This window comes from Acinonyx jubatus, chromosome B3 (assembly GCF_027475565.1).
Source record: "Acinonyx jubatus isolate Ajub_Pintada_27869175 chromosome B3, VMU_Ajub_asm_v1.0, whole genome shotgun sequence".
NCBI lineage: Eukaryota > Metazoa > Chordata > Mammalia > Carnivora > Felidae > Acinonyx > Acinonyx jubatus.
In genome coordinates, this window is record NC_069386.1 from 101,769,990 (window position 1) to 101,793,143 (window position 23,154).

At 39.5% G+C, this 23,154-nt stretch overlaps 1 protein-coding gene across 12 annotated transcripts in view; it reads left to right on the forward strand.

The window, feature by feature from the left end:
* Positions 1 to 23,154, forward strand: part of TMEM260 (transmembrane protein 260) — an 89,357-nt gene that overhangs the window by 38,958 nt on the left and 27,245 nt on the right. For 7 of the 12 annotated variants that reach the window (XR_008299421.1, XR_008299422.1, XR_003422495.2 and 4 more), the window contains exons 8-15: positions 2,567 to 2,650; positions 3,841 to 3,955; positions 4,946 to 5,115; positions 7,752 to 7,923; positions 11,145 to 11,293; positions 18,368 to 18,544; positions 20,499 to 20,552; positions 22,087 to 22,177. Coding sequence is in view for 9 of the 12 variants with exons in the window: in XM_027065786.2 (XP_026921587.1) it covers positions 2,567 to 2,650; positions 3,841 to 3,955; positions 4,946 to 5,115; positions 7,752 to 7,923; positions 11,145 to 11,293; positions 18,368 to 18,544; positions 20,499 to 20,552; positions 22,087 to 22,177 (1,012 nt within the window). In the remaining 3 variants the exon portion in view is untranslated. Of the gene's footprint in view, positions 1 to 2,566; positions 2,651 to 3,840; positions 3,956 to 4,945; positions 5,116 to 7,751; positions 7,924 to 11,144; positions 11,294 to 18,367; positions 18,545 to 20,498; positions 20,553 to 22,000; positions 22,178 to 22,522 lie in introns of those variants that run through there. The other 5 variants (XM_027065782.2, XM_027065788.2, XM_027065783.2 and 2 more) reach the window with 4 other exon arrangements.

A 23,154-nucleotide genomic window follows, 5' to 3' on the forward strand; every position in this document is an offset into this window, starting at 1 on the left:
TGAGAAGTTCAGAAAATCCAGGTAAGCAAAAATAAGAAAATTAAAATTATTATAATTCCAACATACAGAGCTAACCACCAGTAACATTTTTGTCTGTGTCCTTCCAATATTTCTTCTATTTTTGTTTTTAAAAATGGCATCGTAATATGCATACTGTTTTATTAGCCTGCTGGTTTTCATTTTATACTGTAATTTGAAAACACTTTCCTGGTACCAATTATTCTTATGTAACCTTTTGTTGGTTCTCACAACTAATTTTGAATCTTTTTTTTTTATGTCTGACTGAACCTTTCGTGGGTCCTTTTTCTTTTTCGTTTGGAGAGAAGGTCGCCAGAAGCTCAGTTATAAAGACAGCTTTACCAGTGGCCGTGGACCTTCATTTTATTCTGCTTTGCTCCATGCCAGAAAACTCACTGCTGCTCTCTTTTACCCACCTCCCAGGGTTGTTATCACACTGAAGATTGCTAGTATATTTTACCTTCACAAATCCCACCTGAACTCCAAAGAACTCTCAAGAGTAAGGCACCTTTGTGAAGGCGCCTGGGTGGCTCAGTTCGTTGAGCATTAGACTTCGGCTCAGGTCATGATCTCACAGTTTGTGATTTGAGCCCTGCGTTGGGCTCTGTGCCGACAGCTCGGAGCCTTTCGGATTCTCTCCCCCTCTCTCTGTGCCCCTCTCCTCCCTGTCTCTTTCCCAAAAATAAAGAAACATTAAAAAAAAAAAAAAAAAAAAAGTAATGCTGGACTTTACATCTAACTTTTATTAGGTGCACATAAAGGTCATCTGTTGGGGAACACAAAAGCTTCCTTTGTAGTGAAGGAATAGCAGTTAGGTAATATGCCCAGAAAAAAGACATGACAAAAGTAATGACCACTCACACCCACGCTATTTGTTCAAACCAAACCATAATGTAGACTGGAGGCTTGATCCTAGCACTCTCTGACTGAGGGAGAGAATTTCTAGCCTTTAATTGTTTCAGGTAGACAGGAGTGTTGAGAGAAGCAACTCCTAATTAACCTACTAGAAAACCCTTCAAAATGATGGGACCCAATCATCTATCCTTTTCCAGTCAAGCAAATTAAATTCTTTCCCCATGCATATCTCTAAATTGCAATCCTGTACAAGGAAATTATTGAATCTAACCCTAGGCAGTGACCATGTTTCAGAGCTAACACTTAAGCAACAGATCTCCAAGAATTAATTTTGAGACTGACTTCATTCCTTTTGAAGAATGGCTTGAAATGGGCCTCATGCTGGAATCAATTTTTCAAGTGTATTTGAAAATGGGTAAGAATATCTTCTCATAGTAGATGAGTCTCCATTAGTAAAAGACACATTGTGTGGTTTCCATAATTATGGCATCGCATTTTCTCCAGCAAAATTGCCGGTAGGGAGAAGAAAGTTCTTTGAGATGGTGTATAGGGTCGTTTCTTTTCTAAAAAGTGGAGACTGCTAGAGCTATTTTAGAACTCAGAAAGCAGTTGGAAAATCCTTATTAGTTAATGGAAGAATTTAGTTTAATTATAGGAAAAAGAATACATTTCTCAGAGATGGCTTCAACATTTTTGAACCACATAATATAGAAAACAAGGAAGCCTTTTTTTTTTTTTAATTTTTTTTTCAACGTTTTTTATTTATTTTTGGGACAGAGAGAGACAGAGCATGAACGGGGGAGGGGCAGAGAGAGAGGGAGACACACAGAATCGGAAACAGGCTCCAGGCTCCGAGCCATCAGCCCAGAGCCCGACGCGGGGCTCGAACTCACGGACCGCGAGATCGTGACCTGGCTGAAGTCGGACGCTTAACCGACTGCGCCACCTAGGCGCCCCACAAGGAAGCCTTTTAAGGGAGATCACCTCTCTTGTTCTTGTTTCCTTTTTTATGATTGGATCTCCAGAAAATTATTTGAATTAATTTTGTTTTCAATTAGGAAATCACAGGAGGCCATGTGTACAATGCTGACAGAAGTTCAAAAACCCATTTCTGATGACTTCTTACCAAACCAATCAGAGGATACAAATTGGTTTATGATATCGATACACCGTACCAATATTACAAATACAGAAGAATTACTTGCTCTGATCCTAAGCCAATATAAAATTGGTAACCCAGTGTTACAATTGGAAAACATCTTGGAACTATTTAACCCTTGGGGTGCCTGGGTGGCTCAGTGATTAAGCATCAGACTTCAGCTCAGGTCATGATCTCGCAGTTCGTGAGTTCAAGCCCCACGTTGAGCTCTGTGCTGCCGGCTCAGACCTGGAGTCTGCTTTGGATTCTGTGTCTCCCTCTCTCTCTGTCCCTCCCCTGCTCACATTCTGTCTCTCTCTCTCTCTCAAAAATAAACAAACGTTAAAAAAGAAATTTAAAAAAAGAACTGTTTAACTCTTTTCTTGTGGTACCTTTTCTCCCAAATTTAAAATGAGAAGGCAAAGTAATTTTAAAATCTGACTCCAGCCCTTAAAACTATTCAGTGCGTTATCAGGTGTGTCTTACAAATAATGTTTTATTTGGAACTAACCAAGTTTGTTTTCTACCAACAATACATTAGATTGTCTTTTACAGTTCTCAAGTAACAAGTATGAGGACCCAACTCTCATTCAACATTCAAGCCCTCGCAGTTTGGGCAAATATATCTTTAGCAAGAAAGTGAGTAATATAATTTTTCCCTATTCTCTTCCCCATATTCACTAATTCCATTCATATTTTAATATGTCATTGTAGAACATTGCAAGTATTATTTTATATTAAATATAAATGGCTCTGACACTTCTGTTACAGCAAATTTGTATTGCTTTCTTGCTAGTTTTTTTTTTTTCTTGATTATAAATTAATGATTTTGGAAGATTGAGCATTCATTACATTACAATCTAAGTAAGCAAGTCATTTGATGTCTTAAACTTCTGGTTTGATCCTGTACTCTGCCCATAGCTACTTATTGTTGCATTGCAAAAGAAGTAAGCCATAATTTGAATTCCTCTGAAGAAAAAAGTAACCTCTGATGATAAAAGAAAACCTGAAAAATGCAACACTCCCTTAATTTTTTGTTCATTTACTTTCTAGTCTAAGTGTTTTATGTAAATTTATACATGTACATACATTTGTAGTTGTGTTTCCTTGGCACTTAACGTTATATTGTGAACATTTTCCCGTATCATAAAAACACTTAAAATCATTTAAACATCTGTGTAAAACTCCATTCTGTGACCTAGGAGAATTAACTTTTAACTATTTGAGACTTTGCAGATTGCTTCCACTCTTTCTGCTACAAGTAATATTAAAGCATTTTTATGGATTAACCTTTATCCACATTTCTGGTTTTTCTTAAAGATTTACACTTACATGTCAAATTGCTAGGTCAATGAGTGTGATTATTTTTAAGGCTCTTCATATATATTATCGAAGTATCTTTTCTTGAAGATTATAATAACACATGCTTTCACAGTATTACGTCCTCACCAATATTGAGATTTGTCATTGTAAAATCTTCTTATTTTGATGCATGACATTATTCCTTTGTTTTGCGTATGTTTAATTGCATCTCCGATTTAACAAGATTAATGATCTGTATTTCTTCTGCAAATCTTAACTTTCTATCTGTTGCTGTATAGTTCCAAGTGAAGTCGTCTGTGATATGTATTACAATGTGTAGTGAATGACTATGTTTTGGTTATATGTTCCCACTCAGATTTCTTTCAACTGAGATCTTTCTTTGTCCCTAGTTAAAAATGGAAAGTTTTATGGATCTAATTTTTTTTCCCATAGTTTAAACTTATGTGATATTGTCATTAATATTCATGCACATAAATAATTTTGGACATATTTAAATTTTTTTATAGGGACAGACAGAACCCATCATCAGTATGGCTTTTTACTGGAATGTTTTGCATTTATTCATTGTTCTTCGCTTGGAGGGCGAATTTAGATATTTCAAAACCACTTTTCTTGGGTGTGGTAAGTTTGACTTGGATATGGCCCTTTGACCCAAAAGGTGATTAGGAATGTACAATCTTGTCTTCACGAATCTTGTAGAAGAGCAACTTATCTTAGAATAGTTAAAATTGTGTGTAATTTATTATAGATCAAAAATTATTAGCGTATTCTCTTTGTAGTAGAAATTATAAATGTAGATAGCTCTTCTCTAATGGCGGAAACCAATGCAGTGTATGTGTGTGTTCAAGAGGCCTAATAAATAATACCCTATTGATCATCTGAGTTCTGAATCAACTGAGAAATGAGATAAACCAGGGTGAATCACCTTTATCACTGATCACTCTGAGATTGGAGAGTGTGGTTTATGTCTGTGGGCAAGAGGGCTTCCTCATAGCACATCCTGGAATGGACAGACCCACCCACTAGTCACAGGCAGCGCTGTCCAGGGCAAGACCCTCCCCACCCCACACCCACCCCACTGGCGCCACAGGGACAGAGTCTGCCCCTCGACAGGTGCATCCTGTAGGCAGATCACTTCCAAGAGAAAGAGGAAAGGGGAGGGCTCTGCGGACCCACCCTCAGCTCCCAGACTCCCCCCACTCCCCCCCCCCCCCCCGTCAGCTCAGTGCCTGCACCCCTTGGGAAAGAAGTGAGGGGTGTTACATTGGTGGAGCTTCCCCACGTGGGAGGAGACATCAGGAGCAAAGCAAAAGCATTTCTCCACCCCCTCCACCTTACAAGTGGCAGGAGTTCAAGGCGCAGGCCACGGGATTGAAAAGAATGTGTGGATCCAAAAAGGGAGATTCGTGTGTCAAACGGGAAAGGGGAAATATTTGAAAATTGAAAGCTAGAGGGACGTGGAGTCGGATTGGGGAAAGTCAGTTAACAAGACCTGCGTGACAGCAGGCCTAAGCAGCTAGGCACACGCGGTGTATTTTTGAGGTCGACAGGTGCCTGATTGGTTGCATAAAGCAGCCAGCCGGACGTGCTGCTCTTGTGTCTCTTACACAGGTAGAAAGATTCTGGATGCAGAGCAATGCTGTGGTGGCCGTGCTCGCCGGCGTCGGCTTGGCCGCGCTAGTTTCTGAGAGCAACCGAGTGCTAAACACCAGTGGGCTTCAGTGTCTGGAGTGGCTTTCAGCAACGCTTTTTATAATGTACCAAATATATTCTAATTTCAGGTAACACATGCTTAATTCTATGAAAAGTCTCACCCAAACAAGAGACGTTTGGATGTTTAGATCCTCGGACTTTGTTGCACCTGTAACCTCCACTGGTTTTCAGAGTGAGACGGCTTGGTCTGGATGCGGTGCTTCTGCCTGAACAGAATCTCAGCCTGACTGATGCGTAGTTTCAGGGCGTTGCCAGCAAGGCTTTGGGTGGCACATATCAACCAGTTGTATATTTTCCTCCCCCCCAAGGAGCCCTAGAGAGACTTTGTAGGATCTGGAGGATGCGTCCGTGATGTGTCCATGATCTAAAATACCACTTGGGGGGCGCCTGGGTGGCTTAGTCGGTTAAGCGTCCGACTTCAGCTCAGGTCACGATCTCGCGGTCCGTGGGTTCGAGCCCCGTGTCGGGCTCTGGGCCGATGGCTCAGAGCCTGGAGCCTGCTTCCGATTCTGTGTCTCCCTCTCTCTCTGCCCCTCCCCCGTTCATGCTCTGTCTCTCTCTGTCTCAAAAATAAATGAACGTTAAAAAAAATTTTTTTTTTAAATACCACTTGGATGGAGAGTAAAGGCATTTGGGCCTTTTTGTATGCCCTGAAATAATTCCCTTTATCCTTCAAAGATTTCATCTTTTGAGTAACACCTGGCCCTTTTCTAGTTCATTCCATAGCAGTGAATATTAATTATTTTGAAATCATTGAAGTTCTAAAAGTTTCTTCATTCTTATGCATTAGTCTTCTATGTACTTTTAAAAATCTGTTTGATAACCATGCCAATGAAAACCTCAGTCTAACATAAGAGACGTCCACGTTTTAGATGATAGTTCATTTATTTCCATCAGCGTTGAGTAACCGTTACAGAGGTGGAAAGAGTCCACTGGAGTTTCATGATAGTGAGATTTGATTGGTATTGAAAAAAGTTTTTTTATTAATGTTTATTTATTTCTGAGAGAGAGACAGAGACAGAGCATGAGCTGGGGAGGCCTGAGAGAGAGGGAGACACAGAATCTGAAGCAGGCTCCAGGCTCTGAGCTGTCTGCACAGAGCCTGACATGGGGCTCAAACCCACGAACCACGAGATCATGACCTGAGCTGAAGTCGGACGCTTAACCGACTGAGCCACCCAGGTGCACTGATTGGTATTTTAAAAGGTTAAATTTCTGGGGCACCTGGTGGCTCAGGTACAACTCTTGATTTCGGCTCAGGTTGTGAGATTGAGCCCTGCGTGGGACTCTGTGCTGGGGGGTGGTGCCTGCATGAGATTCTTTCTCCCTCTCCCTCTGCTACTCATGTGCCTGCTCTCTCATAAATACATACATACATATATACATGCATATATACTTAAAGCCTTTAAAAAATAATGATTAAAAGGTTAAATGTCCCCTTTCAACTTAACTTTAAAAACTGATGTTCTTTATAATACCAGGGTAGAGCCAGTGTTGGGAAGGCTGCTTCACAGGAGGTCTGGTGGGAAGGGGACGTGTGTCCCAGGCACAACTCCATAGCTAGCTTAACAAGGGTCTGCAAAGCCCACATGTTTCCCACGTTTGTTTTATCCCAATCTCCTCCTGACTCTGGTCTTTAGGGCAATCCAGGTTCGACATCAGGGATGCTTGTACAAGGCTGGGTTATTTTGTTTTGATTCTTGTATTTGTCCCAAGGGAATGGAATAGATAGCAACTTCACTAGGTGGCAAAATGTGAAGCATCACCCTGCGAAGTAGGGAATCCTAGCAGGAAGCAGTTGCAGCAGTTTCAAAGGCAAGGGTTAATATTTTGTTCCTAGCAGTGTTCATTTGCTTTGTGACGCTAGCCCAGTGATTCAACTTTAGACTGTGTGTCTCCAAACCATTAAATGTAACAGACCTGATAATAACAGGAAGGACATTGCTTGTTCCGTGTTTTGATGCGTTTACTCTCTTGTAGTCTATTTCTTTTTTCATGGGAAGCTCTCAGAATTCATGCCAGTTTTCTTTGAAGTTAGAAAGTCCACTCCGTCACTGAAAAGAGTTGTACCGCTGTTGTTGGCAATAGCAAAAAATGCCTGGAGAGAAGTAAACAACTCAACCAGCTGTTCCTTCCCTTCCTTCTTGTTGGTGTCATTCCCTAATGAGTTAGTTCTCAGTCTAGAAAGGAGAGAAGAGACTATGGTGCGGGGGAAGTGGTGAAAAGGATCAACCTTGCATGCAAGAGAGTCAGACCAATGTCATACGAAGTTATGCCAGAAATTGGTAGATTTCCTTTTAATTTCTGAAAAGTCCTTTGGTCTAAATGAAGTCGACATGACATTACCTTGAATTACAAGTGAAATCAGAAGACTTACTTCTTTTTAGTGAAATTGGGTGTGTTTTTAGGGGGGAAAAAAGGACTTATTTCTAAGCACTAACCGATTCCCTTTTTATAGAAATGATAAATTCCAGAAGTAAAGCAGTCCACTGATTTTTGTTTAATTGCACAATCAGTTTTCTTTCAGATGATAGTGTTCTTTTTTCAAATATATTTATCTTCTTAAAAGATGTAAATTAGAATACTTTGAAACACTACATGTAGAGTGCGTGATGGGAAAAGAATGGTACAGAAAATAAATTCAGTCTTGTTCAAACTGTAGCAGTATGTTGCTATTTTAATGTTTCTTTATTCTTTTGTTTAGCATTTGTGACCAAAGGACGAACTATGTTATTGATAAATTTGCAAAGAACCTTCTAGCCTCTATGCCTCATGATGCAATTATCTTACTCAGAGGAGATTTGCCAGGGAATTCTCTCCGTTACATGCATTATTGCGAGGGACTGAGGCCAGATATTTCACTAGTGGATCAGGAAGTAAGTATGTGAAAAATATACTTAGAATATAGTAACAGTAATCGCTTTAAAGCAAATATTTTTTAAACTATTTTTTAACAGTGGATGGGTACAGTTTTCATGAAAACTCTTAGATAGAATATACATCATGTTCTTTTGTTTATTTTAACTAATGTATAAGCCATATGAATTGGTTCCTTCTCACCTAACAGAATGTTTGGGGGTGCCTGGGTGGCTCAGTCGGTTAAGTGTCCAACTTTGGCTCAGGTCATGATCTCACCGCTTGTGAGTTTGAGCCCCACATCGGGCTCTGTGCTTACAGCTCAAAGCCTGGAGCCTGCTTTGGATTCTGTCTCCCTCTCTCTCTGCCCATCTCCTGCTCACACTCTGTCTCTGTCTCTCTCTCTCTCAAAAGTAAATAAATATTTAAAAAAACTTTTCTAAACTGAATGTTTTAAGAATTAATGTTTTTCATGGTAGAATCAAATAATATATTTGGCCAACACAGCCATTCAAATTAACACTGCCCACTGGTCCAGAGGTTAAAATATTTTAGGTTGAATATAAAATAAGTTATACTGCAGGTAAGTAAGCATTTCATTCTAAGTAGAAATTATTAACCCCAATTCTGCTATAGAATTTTGAGTAAACTTTGTTGGTCTTGTGACAAAAATATGTTTGGAGAGGACTTGTGAAAATTTCCGGGTCTATTAAAACAATCTTCCGGAATTGGGGCGCCTGGGTGGCTCAGTCGGTTAAGCGTCTGACTTCGGCTCAGGTCATGATCTCACGGTCCGTGGGTTCAAGCCCCGTGTCAGGCTCTGTGCTGACAGCTCAGAGCCTGGAGCCTGTTTCAGATTCTGTGTCTCCCTCTCTCTGACCCTCCCCCGTTCATGCTCTGTCTCTCTCTGTCTCAAAAATAAATAAACGTTAAAAAAAAAAAAATTAAAAAAAAAAAAACAATCTTCCGGAACTGAAGAAATATATTTAAACTATAAGATTTCTAATTTAAACCATAAATAACCTAAAAGGGAACAAATCTATCTCTGGTGTTTTTAGTGCAGTCATCAGGGAGAGAGAATTCCTAATCTTTATACTAATCTTAATACTATGATTAGTTTGATTGAGCAAATGAGTAGGCACAATACTTAATAAATTTTGTTGAATTAATGAATAATTGGAATTTTTTGGAGAAAACTGGATAAACAGATTTGCAAATATGGGGAAACTTGCAAATTACACATTTTTTGTAAGCAGTTTGCTTTTATATCAGGTACACAAATTGATTAATTTGATCTTCAACCTAGCTTCTGACAAAAGCGAGGTTATTAGTTGATAATGTGGTATCCCACCATGATTTTAAAATACTGTTTAGGACAGCAGTCATATCGTTGAAAAGCGTGGATTTCAAAGTTAATTAGACCTAAATTCAAGTCCTCATTCTGTCACTTCCAGGATGTGTGACATGGGGCTAATGATTTTTCCTCTCAGAGCTTCTGTCTCCTGATCTATAAAATGGAAATGATCATCATTTAAGTTAGGATGCTTTTGAATGCAAGAAACAAAATACCTAAGAGTAGCTTAAACTATAGAGTGTTTAATCTCCCGTAAGAAGTAGTCTGAAGATAGGAGGTTTTAGGATGGATAATACAAGCAGTTCAAGTGATGTCAGTGTTCCAGGCCCACTTTTCTACATCCATCTTGAACTGATGAATGTCCAGCTCCAAGCATCACATCCTAAAAGGAAGCAAAGTGCCTCTCCTCCTCTCTCCTCCCCTCCTCTTTCTCTCTCTCTCTCCCCCGTCCCCTGCCCCCCGCCAACCTCCTCTCTTCCCCTCTCTGTTGAGAGTAACATGTGCCCCAGAAGCCCCTAGCAGACCACCCCGAGGGCCCCCCTCTAATCAGTATTGGGTCATATGCTAATTCCTAAACTCCTTGCTGGCAAAAGGGAAAGACTAGACCCAAGCATGGAGCTGCCCTGGACTACCAGGTCAAAGTCAGGATTGTGTCAGTGAGGAAGAAGAGGGTATTAGCTGTTGAGTAGGCACCCAGCAGTGTCTAATGTGATTACTATGCAATAAGGTTACTATGAGAATTAAATGAGAAATATTAAGGTTGTAGCATATAGAAGGTGTTGAATTAATGTTAATATCCCTAAGAACTGAAACTATTGGGTCATAAGATCTAATTCAATAAGTATGTTTGAGTATTTACAATGTACACCTAGATTAAAATTAATTTGTCATCTCTAGTTAAATTACTTATATAAAGCAAGTAACACATAAGCATAATTGCTCAAAAGGTAATATCTAAACGAAAGCAAAGCTTTGAAGGTGTAAATGGGAGTCTTTTCTTTAAAAAAAAAAAGTAAATCTGTACATATGAAAGTATAGATAAGGATATACTAAGTATAAAATTAAGAAATAATGATTTTTCCTGATATTGATGATTTATTTTAATCAAAAGACCATGTGAGAATATACAATTTGGACATACTGATACATTCAGATAATTTTTCTCTTTGAGGTCTAGATTGTCATACGTTGAGCTTCTCAAGGGCAGGGATTTTATCTTCTTCATTGTAGGTGGGCAGTACTTGTTTCTGGAGTAAATGGATGAACAAAAGAGTCGAGTAATGACACATCTCTGTATCTTGCCCAGGTTGTCTAGCCTGGCCACCAAAGACCTTCCAACTTCAGCAAACCTAATCTGAGAACCATTTAATGCCAGGCACTGTGCTAGGTGCAGAGGCACAAAGATGAAAACATACAGTCCCTTCCCTCGAGAAGCTCACAGTCTAGTGAGTAGTGTAAGAGCTGTGACAGAGGTAGGTACAAGGTGCTATAGGAGCCTATCATTCTGCGGTGGAACCTGGGGAGGGCATCATGGATGAAGTGATACTTAAGCTTGGTCTGAAAGTTGGGCACACATTCTCTAGGTGTGAGACGGGGGAAGGTCATTCTGGCCAGTGCGTCCGTCAAGTGCATGCAGGTAAGATCAAACTAAGTGCTTAGGTTACCAATAGTAGGCGCAGCTTAAGAAATGAAATCCAAGGTTAAAGTCATTTAGAGGAGTAGTCAGTGGCGAATACCTCGGTTGTGCTTGTTCATATTTTTCAATCATGTTAATATTTAATGAGTATAATACCCACATTTTAGAACTTTTTCATTGTACTTGGTCAACTTGATTCTTTTTTAAGAAGTATATCAAAAATATGACATCACTTATTATTTTTCTGATAGATGATGACTTATGAGTGGTATTTACCCAAGATGGCAAAGCACTTACCAGGTGTCAGCTTTCCTGGAAACCGGTGGAATCCTGTGGAAGGAATGTTACCTAGTGGAATGGTCACATTTAATCTTTATCATTTTCTTGAAATAAATAAACAGTAAGCATTCTTTTCATATAATAGCTTTTCTAAAATCTTAAGCTTTTCTAAAATTGTTTATGTAGCAGCTGTGCCTCATCCAAAAGACCAATTTTCTACACCTATTTCCCTGTCACCGGTGAGATTATCTTTGTAATTAAATTGAATATCTGTGCATAAATGAGGCCAGGCAGAAATAAATGTTATTGTTCTGGGTAAAGGAAAAATAAGGACAGATTAACAAGAATAGCAAATAAGATCTTAGTATAATTCAGAGAAATTGGAGATGTGCCTGTCTACTTGAAATCGTTGCAGGTGGATCTCAAGCAATTATAGTTCCCCCCGATCAACACCATGGCCCCCTTTTAAGTGTAAAGCAAATTTTTTCCAGGAATAATCACTATATAAAAATAGCTTAAGGATTTTTCTAATAAAGGATAAGGCATTTCTGTAAATAAGAAAAACACCTACAGTTATGCTGGCTGAGATAACATATGAGAACTGTGAATTCTAGACTTAAGAACGTAAAATTATTCATAGTTAAGGTCAAGAATAAATAACTCCTTCAGTGGTAGAGTGTTGAACATTTTTCCTATCCATGAAATGCTTGAGATTGTCCAGAGTGTGAAGAAGAAAATGTATTTCATAATTTCTATTCTCTTACAAAGGGGATTTAAGAAATTCTTTCTAAATTCCCAAGTTAAATTATCCCTTACTAAGAATTTGATAACATGGTACTTTTGGTGTTCAGAACCTGAAGTTTACTGTGGCTAATGAAGTGATAAGTAATGAGTATAAATGTTCTGTGAGAGTCATTTTAATTGTTCTATTTTTGAATAAGATATTAAGAGCCATTAACATCCCTAAATGGACATTTTTTTGGTTAATTTTATTTAATTCAACCCCACAAACATTATTGAATCTACTATGCTCCAGCCTATGTTAGGCCTTGGCAATAAAGTGAGACTCAGTTCCAAGATTAAGTAGGCCACAATCTTGTTGTATATACACATAGATATGAGTATAACTGGCTATAATATAATGGGGTAAGCTCTCTACTATGCTAGCCGAGCTTTGTGAAGTGTGAGACCCAGTCAATGTTCAATATGTGTTTACCGAGGATGATTTAACTGGGAGCATGGGTGAAGAAGCAATTAATTCTGCCTGGAGGCATTCATTCAGCATTTATTTAATAAATAATTGACTGTCCAAAATGATCCAACAACTATATAAGCTACAGATGCATGGGCACGACCCCTGCTGTTGCAGTCTTTTGGAGAGGGTTTCAGGTGGTGCTGTAAATATGAAGCAGATAAATTACATTGTCATCTGGTAAGCATGGAAGTGTCAGTATGGACATAATGTTGGAGATTTAAAGACTAAGTAGGAATTTGCCAAGTGGGTAGGAGAAAGCCAATTCAAGGGAAGTGCACGTGCAAAGTCATGGGAAGGGCCTGCTGAGCCCTGGGGAAACTAGGAGTGGTCCAGTAAGCTTGGAGCACGGGCTTAAAGGGCTAGGTGAAGAGATGAGTGGGGAGGCACAGGGAGGCCCAGATTGTGAAAGGCATTACCCCATTGGCCATTGGCATGAATGAGGCATGTCCCTGTTACAGACATACTCTATGCTCCATGTGGAAATTCTAAAAAATACAGGCAAATAAATATAAAGAAGATCAATACTATCTGTCTTTAAGATATCCACTGATAACATCTTGGTAAGCTTTTCGGAATTTCATTCATTTTTAACATCAATTATTTACTTCTACAAACACATATACACTCTCACAGACTCCTACAATACTAGCTGAGATAATAGTTTTCTGTTCAGTTTTTTCACCTAATACCATATCATAAGCATTTCCCCATGTACTCAGAAAAATGCTTTTATTACCATCATTTCTTGACTGTTTAATATTCTCATGTAGATGCATGATAACAAATATTCTATTTTTGGACATTTTTGTGAAGTCTAGAAGACTTTGACTATTATAATATAGCATGGTGATAAACTTTCTGGCCCATAAATTTTTGTTAATATTTTTGATTAACCAAGGCCTCAAGATAAATATTGCTTATTGGTATCAGTTTTTAAAATAAAATTTTGGGGGCATCTGGGTGGCTCAGTCAGTTGAGCATCCAACTTCGGCTCAGGTCATGATCTCGCAGTCTGTGACTTCGACCCCGCGTTGGGCCCTGTGCTGACAGCTCAGAGCCTGGAGCCTGCTTCGGATTCTGTGTCTCCCTGTCTCTCTCTGCCCCTCCCCTGCTCATGCTCTGTCTCTCTCTCTCTGTGAAAAATAAATAAACATTAAAAAAAATTTTTTAAATAAAATTTTTAGTTTATTGTTAGCCTTGTTCATTATAGAATAGAATAGAATCCGACGTGGGGCTCGAACTCGCAAACTGTGAGGTCATGACCTGAGCCGAAGTCGGATGCCCAACTGACTGAGTCACCCAAGCACCCCAAGAAAAAAATTTTTTAACTAGAAAAAATATGGTTCTATTACACATATACAAATAAATCAAAAATTTTACAAAGTTGAAAGCATAATGCAGAAGAATCCTGTCTTTCCATTGAATATCATGAAACCATTTTTTAATGTTGTTTTTACAAACTATTCTTAGTAGGTACATGTACTATATTTTAATAATAAGGGGAAAGGAACTCTGAGTAGATAGTTAATAGAATATCTTAATGTTTAACTATCATAAAATTATATACTACAACAAATGACTTTGTGTATATAGTTTTCTTTGGAGGGGATAGAAGTTTGAATTCTTAGAATAGATTCTCAGAAGTGAAATTACTAAGTCAAAGTACATGAACAATTGTAAGGCACTTGATAGAGATTTTTTCCCCCAAAGCACTGAGCGATCAGCATCACACGAAAGCTTTCTAAATGGGCACTTTTTAAAAGGAACAAAGCTAATATTATTGAACACTTACTATTTTATTTTTAAGATGCAGTGATATTTTTTTATGTATAGTTCTATGAATTTTAACACATGTATACATTTATATAACTCCCACAACAATTGGGATACAGAACAGATCCATGTGGGATACATGGATAACCCCCACAACAATCAGGATAGAGAACAGTTCCTTTTCGTTGCTGAGTAGTATTCCATTCTATAGATGTTCCTGTTTGTTTATCAGTTCACCTGTTGAAGGACATTTGGGTTGTCAGGTTGGGGACTGAGCTGCTGTAAACATTCATGTACAGGTTTGTGTGTGAACATGAGTGGGATGATTGGATTGTTTGTTTTCTTAACTATTGAGTTTTAAAAATTCTTTCTGTATGGTAGGTACAAATCTTTAGCAAATATGTGATTCATAAATTTTGTAGCTTGACTTTTATTCTTTTTTGAAGTGGCTTTTGCAGATAAATTTTTTATTTTGATGACATCCAATTATCATTTTTTTTCATTTATGGATCATACTCTTTGGTGTCGTACCCAAGAACTCTTTGCCCAATGTCAGGTCACAAAGATTTTCACGTGTTTTCTTCTAGGAGTTTAATAGTTTTATCTTTTACATTTCATATCAGTGATCCACTTTGAGTTACTTTTTGTAAGGGGGCAAGGGATTAAGACAAGGTTCTTGGGGATTCTTTGTTGTTGTTTTGTTTTTGTGTATAAATGTCAAGTTGTCCTAATATTTGTTGAAAACACCCTTTCTTCATTAAATGGCATTTTCATCTTTGTATCTACAAAAGAAAAAACTCTTCTGGGTTTTTGATTGGGTTTTAATTTGAGTAGTGTTTTCATGTTCTATCTTTCTTATTCTTTTGTTCTTAACCACCCATATCATAGTTAAAGTGGGTTTCTTGTAGACAGCATATATCTGGGTCTTGTTTTATTTTCCATTCTGACAATGTCTATCTTTTCATTGGTGTATTTAGACCATTTGCATTTCATGAAAATATTGACGTATTTAGATGTATGTCTACCATTTCATTATTTGCTCTCAGTTTGTTCCCTCTGTTTCTCAGTCCACTGCTTCCCTTTTCCTGTCATATTTTGGAAATTTTGATTTTTTTAGTATTCCATTTTAAATTATTCAGTTGTTTGCTATGTCTCTTGGTAAATTTTTTTTTAACAGTTGATCTTGAGAATCACAGTATACATAACTTTTCACAGTCTACTTAGGATTAATATTTTGCTACTTCGAGTGGCATATAGAAAACTTACTGCCATATAAGTCCCTTTAACCTCCTCACTTTTGTGTTATCATATATATTAATTATACCAGATACTTGATAATTTTTGTTTTCATCTGTCATACATATATTTTTTAATTTAAGAGAAAAAATAATTTAAGGTATTTATCTAGATATTTATCATATCTGTTGCCCTTCTTTTGATCCCAGGATATCATCATCATTGTTCTCTGTGTGAAATGTGTTGTTTTTCTGTGGCTGCCTTCAAGATTGTGTCTTTGGTTTTTAGCAGTTTGGTTATGGCGTATCTGAGCATGGATTTCTTTAAGTCTAACCTGTTTGGTGTTCGCTGAGCTGCTTAAATCTGTAAGATTGTGTCTTTCACAAAATTTGGGAGATTTTTTGACATTATTTCTTTAAATACTTTTTCTGCTTCACATTTTTTCTCTTCTCCACCTGGGATTCTGATGACATGAACATTAGACCTTTTGGCACTGTCTCACAGGTGCATGAGACTGTACTTTTTTTTTTTTTTCAGTCTTTTTGCTTGTGGTTTAAATTGTCTCATTTCTCTTGATCTGTCACCGTTCAGTTTACTGTCTGCTTCTCTCTCTCTCTTCCTCCCTCTCTCCCTCTCTCTCTCTCTCTCTCTCTCTCCAGACTTACATTAAGCCCATCTAATGAATTTTTAATTTCCATCATATTTTTCAGGTCTGTAATTTCTACTAGGTTCCTTTTTATATCTTCTGTTTCTTTGTTGAGATTTTTCTATTTTTCTATTCATTTCAAGAGTATTTGCCTTTACTTCTTGGGGCATTGTTATAATAGATATTTTAAAGTCTTTGGCAATTCTAACATCTGTACCATTTTGGCATTCACATCTATTGATTATATTTTCCCTTGTGAATTGAGATTTTCCTGCTTCTTTATAAGCCAAATCATTTTTGGATTATATCTGGACATTTTGGATATTTGGGCCTTATTTAAATCCTAATGAGAATGTTGATTTGTTTGTTTGTTGGTGTAGCAGGCTGTCAGCCAGGTAAATCTCAGGCTGCAAATTCTGACCTGCCTTCTGTGTCCTGTAGTTCCAATATTGGTTCTGTTTTCAAAGCATTTGCAGTGCGATCTGAATCAATCCCTGTGTGCTGCCCATTACTCAGTCTGGGCCTTGGGTGGCCATCTGTCCAGTGACTCATTTCTCAGAGTCTATTTAGGGTCAGATCCATGCATGCTGAGCTCGGAGATATGCCAGGAGTTCCTACACAACTTCATGGGATTGCTCTCTTGACCTCCCTCCTTTCTGTCTTCACTCTTGCCCTTTTCCTTCTTTGGAGCCTTCTTTCCTGGTTGTTTGGCCGGAAAGCTGGAGCTTTAATTTCCCTCACCTGCCACGCAAGTCCTGTGACTGTGTCTGTGTCTGGGGCCAGGCTGCCCGAGGCCGCACAGAGGTAAAGAGCAGTGAGGATTTGCTCCTGGCTCTTGCAGCCACAGCTCCTCTGATTAGAGAGGTGTTCCTTTCCTTCAGAACTGTAGGAACCTGCTGGTTGCCCCTGCCGTCACTGTGCTGTTGCCTCTGTAACTGGCACAGTACTTCCTGGTGCCTGGGGAAGGAGAGGAGGGGAGATCCAGGGGATTTCCTCTACTCTCCCCAACCTTCCCTTTCCTCCTTCTTGGGTTTGAAAACAGGGGCTTTTCTTGGAGCTCTTTTTGTCCTCACCTGGCATTAGGCTTCCCTTGAGTCCAGGCTAGGCAGTATCAGCAGTGGGGAAATGGTAAACTCCCCACAGGTTTGGTAGAACTCAGAATTCCGGTATCTTTCCCTGTGCTTGTTTCTGCCATTTACTCTTCAGAGTCCTCAGATTCCAGGCGTTCTGTCCAAGAAGTCTAGTATGCAGTGGGGGAGACAGAGTGGAGCGTGCTTCCTCCATCTTCCCCAAAACCAGAACTCTTATTCTGTTTTAAAACCGCACTTTGGTATCAGATCCCCACTTAATCTTGAACAGCTCTGAGCGGGTTTGCCCATTTCACAGCTGAGGAGACTAGACACAGGTAGTTAAGTAATTTCCTCCAAATCACAGCGGTCAGAGATGGTGGGAAAAAACCTAAAATCTAAGCCGGAAGTATCTTGTTTCAAAGTTGATGGCGTCTTTTATTACTTTCAAGTAATTTCTTCTAATATACGTCTTTTTTCCTATTTCGTAATAGCTACCCAGTCACACACCACAAATTGGAACAGAACTATTCAATTATAGTGAGTTTAAACCAACCTTTTTAAACCATTTCTATTCCTAATTTTTGCAGGATTTGAAGCTTTTTATAGTTTATTCAATCTAATTGATTTTAGTCAGCAAATATGGTGGATTAGCTAAGCATCCTGCTATGTGTGGTTTAGAGTTAATTCAGAGATAGAGAGCCTATCCTCAGGATGCTTCTGGGCTACTTGGGGAGATTTGTGAATGCAAACAATAAGTACAATACAGTAACAATAAAAGAGAAGAAGAAAGTGCAATGGGAATTTGAGGAAGGAGAAACTACTTCTAAGCAGGGAAACAAATGAAGACTTATATTTCCACCTGTAAAATGAAAAAAGAAAGGTGTCAAGTAATATTTAAGTTTACATGTGAAACAGGACCACAGAAGCTTTCTTTCATTATAATAATGCTTGTCCCCAAATGATTTCTTATGTTTTGAGCAGGTAGGTTTTATTATTTATGTCTGTTAACTTCTCCCCAGCTCTCCCCAAACAGCTTTTTTTGCACTAATATAAATTCTAAATGGTCTATTTGGGAAAGATTTAAATAAACCGAAAGGTTTACCAATTGTTTATTGCTAACCAAGGTTCAAGGAGTCAAAAATGACCCTTTATGAGTTGTATTTATTAACATTTAGAACTTTGAGTTAAAAATATTTTCTTTTCTGTTTTCAATAGGAAGAAAACATTTGTTTGCATAGGAATTCATGAAGGTGACCCAACCTGGAAAAAGAACTATTCACTTTGGCCTTGGGGTTCTTGTGACAAATTAGTTCCTTCAGAGATTGTATTCAACCCTGAGGAATGGATTAAACTCACAAGAAATATCTATAACTGGACCGAAGAATATGGAAGGTAGGAACAGCAGTTCTGTTTTTCATCAGAGTATGGCAGTTTTGTGTGCTTAAAAAACTAAATTTTGAGATGCCTATGAATAGTTTTGATTTTTTTAAATTAGTTATTAGTATTATTTGCTGCCCACATGAATTGTAACAGAGAACATGTATTTCTTGTTCTCATGTTTGAAGAACAGTAGGGAGATGGGAAGGGGGGGCTGCGGTTGAGTGGGCACCACAACAGGTTGGTGCCCTGCACCTTCCGCTTCCAGCTCTTGTGACGCCATATTGTCCACCATCCTCTGTCTCGCACCCTAAAGGTGGAAGAGATCCATCAACTGTAGTAGAGCTTTACAAGGTACTCTGTTTCCCATGAGAGTTTTTATGCGCACGAACTTGCCATATTTTCCTCTCTTCGGGAGTAGCACATAACTTGTCTATAGGGGAGACTGGCCCTTGAGTAACTTTTTCCTACTCATTAGGAAAAAGTCATTATCCTGGTTATGTTGTTTGTCATTATCCTGGTTATGTTGTTTGGGGGTGTGATCAGTCTTCCTTGAAGCATCTCTATAGAGCTGACTCACACCCATATGGAAATTGAGTCACCATCTCTAGAAATGTGCTTCTCTTGCCTATTTCTTAAGTTATGAATTACTTAAAGATTAGATAATTATTATTTATAGGGGCGCCTGGGTGGCTCAGTCGGTTAAGCGTCCGACTTCGGCTCAGGTCATGATCTCACGGTCTGTGAGTTCGAGCCCCGCGTCGGGCTCTGTGCTGACAGCTCAGAGCCTGGAGCCTGCTTCGGATTCTGTGTCTCCCTCTCTCTCTGACCCTCCCCCGTTCATACTCTGTCTCTCTCTGTCTCAAAAATAAATAAACATTAAAAAAAAATTATTGCTTATAATTCAAGGACAGGCGAGATCATATGAAAAATGCTACAAAGGTTTTTTGAATCAATATGTGCAAACAGTCCACAGTGCACCAACCAGAGATGATAAGTAGGTTTATATCAAAGCACTCCGTAGGGGCGCCTGGGTGGCTCAGTCGGTTAAGTGTCCAACTCTTGATTTCAGCTCAGGTCATGATCTCATGGTTCGTGAGTTCGAGCCCCATGGTGGGCTTCACGCTGACAATGGGGAGCCTGCATGGGAGTCTCTCCCTCTCCCCCTCTCTGACCTTCCCCCCGCTCTTACTTGCTCACTCTCTCTCAAAATAAATAAATAAACTTACATATGTATATTTTAAAAAAAGCACTCCATGACCATTGTGAGAAGTTAGAAAATAATCTATTCTGGGCACCTGGCTGGCTCGATCAGTAGAGTGTGCCGTTCTTGATCTTGGGGTTGTGCATTCAGGCCCCACCTTGAGCTTACTTTAAAAAAAAGAAAGAAAATAACCTTTTCTGCCAACAGTGACCATAGTACAAATACAGGACACCACTCGTTATTTCCATTCCATCAAAATAGACACATAATAAGAAATTTAATTAAGAGAAGTCAAAATCCAGCAGATGGTTTAGCCATTGTTCTTTGAGCAGCGTCCTGGCTCCAGCAGTGATTTTTATCAAAGCCACGAGTCCCCTCTCTCAAGCTTATCCCCTAGCTTCACAGCTGTTTGGCTCTTAGCTGTGTCCATGGAGTGACCGAGGCCTCGCCCCTGCCCTGTTGCCCATCTTGCAGTTCTTGGGAACAGCTGGTTCCTCAGATGCCTCCAGCCTCTTCCCACTAATCCTTCGTTTGCTCCCATGAGGCACCGGGGCTCATTATGCAGATGAAGAATACATTTACCAAAATTTCAAGTTCCTAAGGATCAGACTTTTCTAGGATAAGTTTATTATTTCCGTCCCTATCAGTACTTCAAGATCCAACCTATTTTATTGCCTTGTAAGATTATAAAACAAGGATTCCATACCGGCCTGTAGCAATAAACGTAGCTTGCAGAAAACTCTCACTGCTTTCTTGTAACTGCAGGTTTGACCCATCTTCTTGGGAATCTGTGGCCAACGAAGAGATGTGGCAAGCAAGGTGACTATCCTACACTTACGTGTTTGTGGTCTGTTTTTCATATGGCGGGGAAGCAGCCAGTAGGGTAGGGGGTCAGTGGTATGATAAAAATAACATTTATGAGCAGTCATTTTGTTTGAGGCGTTGTGCTAATCATTGTACATTAATAATCCCATTTCATCCTCATGACAACCTATGAAGAAGTTACTATTATCCCCATCTTACAAAAGAAACACACTGAAGGTAGAGAGGTTACTGGCCAATGCCAGATTGCTGCAAGTGATGGGAGTCTGAAACTCACATCTCCCTGACTCAGGCACAGCGCTGTGCTCCGGTGCTCTCCGCCTCGAGTAAACCAAAGCGAGTGTAATTGTTGAGGGGCAGTTAATACTGCCCTGGATCCATGTGGAATGTGCTAATTTAATTAAGCACCTGCTGAATACTTCCCAGAGACCAGACACCATGCCAGGCTTGGAAGCTACACATATGAATACAACACATTTCCTGCCCTCGAGGGGCTTACAGTCTAAGGGAGCAGATTTGAATATCAACGTCCTAGATGCTATACTTTCCTGTTGTGCCTGTATGGAACACGTTGTGGTGATGCCGTTGACTGCCATTATTTTGAAACATTCAAAATCTCTAACGCTAACAGACTTTGGCCTGGATATTAATATGAAAGTCCTAAGTGGTATACAGAGGGTGATACCAAGTACATAGGAAGTACTTCCTTCGGCAAAGGAAGGGTGCCCAATCTGAGCCCGGGACTGTGCTCCACACCGAGGATTGAGTTATGATATAAAGGATTTACATAAGTTTAAAGAGCTTTTAAAAAAAGTGTCCAGAAATACAGCTCCAAAATAGCAATTACAAAAATAGATGTACTGTGGTTTATGCAATAGTGTTTTTTGAAAAGCCAGAAAACAGCATAATTCAAGTTATCAGCCTAGCTATAGGGACAAATACTTGCTTTGAAGAACTGATCAAAGATGCACCGCACCGTATGTTTGTACAACACTTTACTGTGACTGAATGTAGGAAAGCTGGGGGGAAATCACCTAAAAGAAGGAAGCCAGTCATTATTCAGGCAGGTATTGATTTAACTGGCGTGCTGAATACAGTTTGGATGAGTGCATGTGGTCAAAGAGTCCAGCTACCTTTGAAGAACTCGTCACACGTGGCATGAGCCGTGGCGATGGGTCCCTTCAGGGGTGTACTGACAAACTCAGCAAGTCTCCCCCTTCCTGGCTGCTCCTGCATGACAGTAATGTGCATCTGGAGGAAGAATGAAATGATGTATAATAGCGATGATGAATTTAAGCTTTTTTTCTAAAAACTTTGGCAAGCAGTGCGGATGCAGCGTGTTGGCAGTGGGGAAAGAAGGAGTTGCTGTTGGTTCAGAATAAACTTCTGTGAATATGGGAGAGGTACAAACAATGCAGTAAAGGGTTTGGTGTGTTCCTTATCAGTGGAAAAATCTGGTCGATGTAGCTGTACGTGTGAAATTTGACATCATGGTTTTAATGAAGATTCCCACCCACCCCCGCACTCCCAGGATGAAAACCCCGTTCTTCATCTTTAACCTGGCAGAAACAGCAAATGTACCTCCAAATGTGAAGGCTCAACTCTACACTCACGCATATAACGTATGTTCCATTTTTATATATATAAATATATTTGGGAGGAAGGTGGTGGGGATTAGAACGGAGGGAGTGTGTATCCCAGTAGAGTTTTTACTTTTTTGTTTCTAGTTTCATTTGGCTTTTATAAAGCAGTATAAACGGAAAACTACTCGTACATCATAAATAATGTCTAAAGTAACCGGTGTGGTTGGCAAATGATGTCCATGTCTTAATCTCTGAAACCTGTGAATATACGGCCTTACATGACAAAGGGGACTTTGCTCATGTGATTAAGTTAAGGATCTTGAGGTGGGGAGATTATCCTGGATTATCCAGGTGGGCCCAGCATAATCACATGGCCCTTTTAAGAAGGAGGCAGGAGGGTCAGAGAGAAGGAGACGTGATGATGCAAGCAGAGGTCAGAGGAAAAGATTCGAAGACGCTACGTGGCTGGCCTGGAAGATGGGAGGAAGGGGCCACAAGGTAGGGAGTGCAGGCAGCCTCTGCAAGCCACCAAGGGCAAAGAAACAGATTCTAGAGCCTCCTCAAAGAACACAGCGCTGCTGCTTTTACAAAATCCTCAATTTTATGCATTTTGACCTCCAGAAGGGTAAGATAATAAATGTATACTGTCTTAAGCCATTATGTCTGTGCTGATTTGTTACAACAGCAGAGGAAACTAATAGGAAGCCATTGGAACAGGAAACAGTCACCACCAGACAAGTTCTGACAGGTTTGCCCTCTAGACAAAAGTCATGACCCTGGCTGCACTCGAAAGTATAGGTTCCTGGCTGGGTGGGATTTCATGAGAAAGATAAAGGGTCTTGGCAAGAGGCTCTGTCTTCTGACTGTGGCCCTGTCTTCTGACTGAAGCCAACCCAACCTTCAGATGGCCCGGCCACACACAGACTCTTGTGTAGGCGGTCCTCACTGACGGGAAAAGAGAGGGTGGAGCACAGGCTTGCTGTTGCTCCGTTTTAACGAGCCCCTTCTTTTCTGTG